Source organism: Penaeus japonicus, unplaced genomic scaffold, assembly GCF_977035675.1.
Source record: "Penaeus japonicus unplaced genomic scaffold, GWHDUDI00000001_assembly GWHDUDI00000024, whole genome shotgun sequence".
NCBI classification, from domain to species: domain Eukaryota; kingdom Metazoa; phylum Arthropoda; class Malacostraca; order Decapoda; family Penaeidae; genus Penaeus; species Penaeus japonicus.
In genome coordinates, this window is record NW_028234426.1 from 26136976 (window position 1) to 26144475 (window position 7500).

The 7500-nt window shown below is 33.0% G+C and overlaps 1 protein-coding gene across 1 annotated transcript in view; it reads right to left on the reverse strand.

Annotated features, from left to right (window-relative positions):
- Positions 1 to 2897: 2897 nt before the first annotated feature.
- Positions 2898 to 7500, reverse strand: part of Nplp1 (Neuropeptide-like precursor 1) — a 97440-nt gene continuing 92837 nt past the window's right edge. The window contains exon 3 of the mRNA XM_086550891.1: positions 2898 to 5532. Within this exon, the coding sequence (XP_086407017.1) occupies positions 5348 to 5532 (185 nt within the window). The 3' untranslated portion in view covers positions 2898 to 5347. The remainder of the gene's footprint in view (positions 5533 to 7500) is intronic.

The window sequence follows — 7500 nt, forward strand, 5'->3', positions numbered from 1 at the left end:
TCTAGCTATAAGTTCATTTCGGTAAACAATAACCTAAGTTTATGTATCTAATAAAAAAAATCGAAAAATCTATAGTTTAAGTTCAATATAGATTATACAAGTTTGTGAGAGAAATTCTAAATATGTACGAGTACATTCTTTTAAATATCTTAACTATACTTTTAAATTCTACAATGTAAAAGTCTTCAATCAATCTCAGATAGTATCAAATGCATCTTTAAAGTGTTTATATGAAATTATATTCAAGTGCAAATTTCTTTTTTTTCAGTGCTAGAATCTCTATTGAAAAATTCCGCCATACACATATAATCCTATTTCTTCATCCAAAAATCTTACCCATCAGACTTAGAACTGCAAAAGTCTAAGAAAGATAAAGACACTGGATCCATTTTCACAAGTTCTCTCAGATACCGTATGTACGTGGGAAGTAAAAAAAAAAAAAAAAAAAAAAAGAAAGAAAGAAAGAAAGAAAGAAAAAAAAAAAGGATAAGGTTCCGTGATCAAAACGAATCGTCCGGCATACGGTGGTGTCTTTGAAGAACGGGTTGGAAAGCCTTGAACTAAGATGGCATTTGAACTAAGATGGCATATTTAAATACTCATTCGTCTTTTCTGAATATCTCCCCTCTGTTATTCATTTTCACGTGTCCTCTTAAATACTCATAAATCTTTTCTAAATGCATGACTCTGCTTCAGTCTTCAGATTCGTAAGATCGATATGCCATTTACAGTAATTTTGTTATATATCGCTTATTTTGATTAATAATGATAAACATCAATGATTATAATAACAGAAATCAATAATGATTACAGTGATTTTCTTTTGAATCAGTATGTAATGTAATACTTAAAGAGTCTTTATCATTCCTTTGTTTGTTTCTCTCACTGTATCTATATATTTTCTGTATGTCATTGTGTGTCTGTCAGTATATTCATCTATCTGTTTTTCTATAGAGCTATATGTCTGTTCCATTTTTGAAAGATTAATTTTACTATTTTCATATTTTTTATTCATATCACTGTTAATATTGTTATCATTATAATTATCACTGTTATGATCATTATTATCATTATCATAATTATCATCATCATTATTTTATTTTTTGTTGTTGGTGGTGTATTCATTACTATCATTATCATGATCATAATTGTCATCAAATATTGGTATGACCGTTATCATTATGATATGATCTTTATAATAACTATTGTTATGATCATTATCATTGTTGTTGTTATCATTATCATCATTACTATCATATTTATCATTATTATTATTATTGTTGTTGTTTTATTATCATTATTATTATTATTATTACTATTATTATTATTATTATTATCATCATTATTATCATCATCTTTATTATTATTATTATTATTATCATTATTATGATTATCATCATCATCATTATTATCATCATTATAATGACCATTAAGACTATCATTGTCATTATCATTATAGTAATTTTACGACTGTCATTGTTGATATTATCATTACATTACTATTATCATTTTTTTTTCGTTATTTTTATAATCAGCAGCAGCATTATTAATATCGTCAGTATCTTCATAACCATAATAATTGTTATTATTATCATTATCATTATCATATTTAGTATCATATTTACTATCATCATCACCATTTTCATCTTAGCTGTTGTCATTGTCATTGTTGCTGTTGATGCTGTTATCATTACTACTGTTATTATCATTACCATTATTATTGTTATTATCATTACCATTATTATTATCATTATTATTATTGTTATTATTATGAATACCATTATTATTATCATTATTATTGTTATTATCATTACCATTGTTAATATCATTGTCATTATCATTATCAATGTTACCACTATCTTTACTATCACTATAATGATAAACTTTATTATCATCCTCCACCTTTTTATCATCATCAACGTCATTATCATTATCATCATTTTCATCATCATATCATCACCATTAGTACTACCATTGTTATTACCATTATCTTTGTTATCATTAATATCATTTCTATTATCATTATTCTCATTATTTTTTTCATCATCATTACTGTTATTATTCTATATCATAAATCACAATTATCATCATAATCATTATCATAGATTTTATTTCTATCCCATTATTGTTTAGTATTATCATCAGCATAATTATCATTATGTAGTTTTCCTTATCGTTATTACCATCATCAAAATATTTTTTAATCACCATCATCACCATTATCAGTAGTAGTATTATAATTAATCATTCCATCATAATTATTGATATTATCATTATTAGTGATGATGGTAATAGTATAAGCTTTATCGTTATCATTACTAATATCGTGACATTTTTTATTCTTTATCATCATCATTATCATTAAAATTACTATCATTGTGATTATTATCATTATCATTGGTAGTATTGCTATTGTCGTTATTATTATCATCAGTATCATTATTATTTTTATTATCCTTGTGATCATTACCATCATCCTTATCATTTACATCAGCACTATTTGCATCATTATCATAATATCCTTGAGATGATTATCCCTACCATTATCATTATTATCATCATCACACATATCATTACAATCATGATTTCAGTAACATCATTATCATTATTTATGCTGATATTAATATCGTTATCATCATTATTAATATCAATAGCATTGCCATTTTGACTGTCATTATCATTATCTTACTTACATTATTGTTTTTGTGATCAATGGTATAATTATATTCATTATTTGTTTTTATTATTATTTATTTCTGATATGGTGAAAAACATCAGCTTTGTCACCACTTTATTCCTTTATCCTCATCTCATATTGGTAATATCTCACCACTTTTCCATAATCATGTCACTTACTTCACAGTATTACATGTAAAAAGGTCAGAGAAAAACACCAAGAAAGCACACGAATGATATTTTTGTTTACTTCATCATTCTATTCGATAACCAAGATTCTCCGGCGGTTTCCAACTGGCGAATGCATTGTGTTCTGTCCGCCATTATTGTTCATAAATTTCAGTTAGATTCATATTGAAATAGACATTTTTATATTGGAAAATTTACATATGTAATAGGGAAAATACATTTCTTCTTCACAGGAAAGTACTATGGACTAATAATCTGATGGGAAGACAGTGATTTGAATGTTAATAAATGATATGCAATGATACTAACGCCACGCCATGACTACAGGTCAGCTGGTTCAGATACAACACTGATGGCTCTAGATTCCCGGGGACTTTGGAAGACATCCATAGTTTCGGCAATACTTTGACTTATTCTATCTACAGTCAATAGAAAGAAGACCTAACTTTCTCATCTCGATTATGATAACACATTCTTACACAGTACAGAGTTATATGAATGTTTTTTTTTTCACACATTTATATTCCGGGTGGTCAGTGTAAACAAAATGTTCGAAGACAATGAGTTTCCAAGTAGATCTACAACACAGTTTGGATATCGGTTGTTCCTGCTGTTTTCATCTGAGATTATAAGGATTTGGTTTTCAAATAAAATCTTTATAAGATCTTTATTATTTTGAGTCTACTAATGAGGTTCTAAAAGTTATCATCATCACAATACTGTAGAAGAAGGAAAGAGGAGAGTATCCAAAGCTAGAAAATGCCATGGTATATTCATAAGAAAAGAAGAAAAGAAAAATGAAATGCGAATCAATAAAAATAAGATAGAGACAATATTAGGATCGAATGTTTGTTTTCTTTGAACGGCTGGTAACAGGAAACACTAAGTCGTTAATTTAAACGAATACGCAATCCTTGAAGAAAAAAATGAGACATAAAAATATCATTCCCGTTTTCTGAAAAATGACTACTGGCTGTTAAGGGAGAACAGGAGAAATATACATGACTAGATATATCGAAAAAAAAAAAAAATGCAACTGCACCTATTTTACCAATACGTAAGAACAGATAATCCAAATTTGGAGAGGTAAAGAATCCAAACTTCTTTTCCCTTGTCCAAAATGTCTCTCTCTCCAATTAGAAAACGGGATTCGGAAAGAGCTGTTGCCATGCGCCATTCACTTCATAATAGTAACATGGTCATACTTATTATATCATTATCATATCGAATGTTATTATGCTGTATCATATGTTATACTACTCTACACTGTCCTATATTATGAGTTTATATAATTTCTTACTGTATTATATACTACAGTCTACTATATGATAACATATATCAAATTTCATGATTAGTATACATCATAATACGGCGTATCATTACCATATCATTCTGTCATATCTTCCTAATTAATCTTACGGCAGCGGTCGACCTCCTTCCTCCACTTTGGGAACGAGGGCTATTTACCTCCCGTAATAGCCACTGCCTGGGTGATTTCATTTCATTAATCCCTCTTTTCTTTTCTTTCTTTCTCTTTATGTGTCTTTATTAGAAGATTCTAGCGATGTGATTTCGTCGCGATGTCTCTTTTGTGAATGTACGTATACATTTTATTTTCATATGAATGTTTGTTTGATTTGTTATTGTTATATTTCGTAGCTGAAGATGGTTCCGACTAACCACCTCAACATACAGAAGAAAACGTCTAGCAAAAGCAAAACAAAACCTCGGGTTTATCCCTCCTTCCTCCTTCTTAAACCCCGCGTTCATAATGAGCGCCCACGAAAAGCCTGCCGCTAGACAAGACAACACAACAACAGCACACGAGCGAACGCGGCCAAGGTCCCGGGATCTTAATGAACTGCAAGGGCGCCTTAGATGGGTCGCCTTCGGGGGTTATTTTCACCAGGCCTTTGTCGTTGGGGAAGGCTGGCGAGAAGGCGTCTTCCCGCAGACGTTTATTACTGACGGAGGGAAGAGATTTCCAAGACATTAGGATAGGCTTAAAGGGGGACAGAGAAGCCAGAAGAGGGATACGGAAATCAGGGTTATTTTAATTTCTACAGATGATCCAACAAGGAGGGTCAACCGGTACATCGGTGGTGGTGTTGTAGGTCTACTCTTTGTCTTATCACGGTACATATAGTTCACCAGGCAGGCCACAGTGAGCGAAATTGTTTTGGCCAGTAGAAGGGTCCTGTACACTGTTTGGAAAAAAGTGGAACATATATATAAGTATATATGTGTGTAATATGTCATATATATATATATATATATATATATATATATATATATATATATATATATATGTATTCATTTGTCTATCATTAAATGATGAAGATACATTTCGGGTTGCAATGTTCCTCCACAAAAGTATCGATGCAACAGAAAGTAAACAAGGAGGTTCAGTGAGCTCGACGCCCAGCCCGACCCCGCCCCCTTCGCCTCCCAGCGAGCGGGCGAGTCGATGTCGAAGGGGCGCTTAGAAGTCGTACGTGTAGAAGGCGCCCGAGTCTCCCAAGGACACGTCGAGCTCGTTCCTCTCGCTCTCGTCCTCGTCGCCATCACCTTGAAAGCCCTCTGGAGGAGAGGCTCGCTTCCTTATGTCGGAGGAGTCGTATTCCCTGCGGTACTGCCGGGGGAACCAGCTGCTGCGTGCCAGAGAGCCTGAGGGAGGGAAGGCCGGAGGGGATTATGCAGATGGGGTTTGGCACACGATTGGAAAATACATCTATGGTCCTCAGGCTGATACAAGTAGGGTGACTGTAATTCAAATTATAGGATCATTATCACGCTTATCATTACCAGTATCATCATCATCAATATCGTAATGGATGGAAAATCATTCAAACACAAAGTAGGTCTCACAGTAATGGAAATCTTATGACACACCCACACACACTCAGGCTCTTCACATTGGATACGATATACATGGAATCCTGGAAAATACCAATCTCACTGTCTTCAGCCAACCGTAAGACCACCTAGACCCAGATAAATCGAAACGTTGGATGCAGTTATTGTGTTGTAAAAGACAATCATTATCCTCATCAGTACTAAATGATTAGAAACTCCTGGATATGGTATTTCGATTTGGTTTTGGAAAGTTTTCGGTAAAATTGAACTAAAAGGAATGATACAAATACTGTTCTTTGGATGTAGATAACAATAATAAAGTGATCGAAAGAAATGCCAAATCAATTTGAAGCACTATTGAAGCAAAGATAAGCGATAACATAACATAGAGATAACATAGCGATCTCCATACCCGTCAATCACCCAAGCTAATAATGATAAAGTTACTGTCTTCTCAATCTCTTTCTAATTATGTAAACCAGCTACTCTGACAATCGATCCGGCTTTCCTAGAGTCAATATATTCCTCAGGAAAAGATAAAACACTTATGGCCAACTTTAAAAAGCCTGTGAAATTGACAATTCTGGGTAGTTGTCGCTACAGATTTTTATTTCATGCGTGCCATGTTTCATTTCTTTATTTGTAAGTTTCATGAGATGCAGTTGTTCAAACTTTAGAGCAAATGCAAATATTTATCTTCGGTCTTTCGTAGAAACCCTGGATTAGATAATGGCATTAATTATTGTTTACTAACAGTAATTGCATCTATTGACTCAACTAAGTGACCTAAATGAATTGGACCAACAAATACAGATGGTATGTTTTTTTTTACAATTTCGTTATTATTATTATTTTTTTTTATGTCGATGGTTGATGTTTGCTTTTGATGTCACTGAGGCATCTATTCTTGTGCCACTACTTCAACTATATCCTCAGATATTGCTTCTAATCCCTAATACCAATTCTTTCAGAGATTTTTTATAAAGCGAGTCTTTGTCTTTCTTATTGTCATCGTTCATGGTTGCGATGTCTCTACCCTTAGTCCCCATTCAAAATGTATTATTGCTTCTGCTTGATATGCCCTCGAATTGGGTTTGCCTTCGTATATATACCCTATTGAGAAGCATCGCCAGCTCATATGATGAAAATAATGATAATGACACTGTCCTCAAAAGGATAGACTGCAGTTATTGAAGAAGGGGTGAAGTTAAATTACGGGGAAAGGGGCGTAATAAAAAGATATGAAAAAAAGGAAAGAGATATAGAATGAATGCTAGAGAAGTTTGACAGAGCTCGATTAAAGGGGAGACGGCCAAACCCTATAAGATAGTTTAAGTAGAGAGAGGAACACTGGGCAAGAAAACACAAGATTAATGCTTAAGAAGAACGATCCCGTATTCATTAACATTAACATCCACATTTCTAATTAATGGTATTTGGTACATCTATCTCTATGAATCCTTCAAGCATCCAACAGTATATTATGTTAATAGCCGATGTGTCTGACTTTTTTTTATGCGTGTGTGTGTTTGCGTGTCTGGCTTTGTCTGTCTGTGTATCCACTCTCTCTCTATCTCTCTCTCTCCCACTCTTTGTCTGTCTCTCACCCCTCCTCTTTCTCTCTTTCTCCTTATCTCTCTTTCTTCCTTCTTTATCCTCCTTCATATTTCTCCTTAACCCATCCCCCTACTTTTTCTCTCTCTTCTATCTCCATTCCCTCCCTCGCTTCCTTTCCCTTCCCCTCATTCCTCTCTCTCTTCTATTTCATTCTTCTCTTCG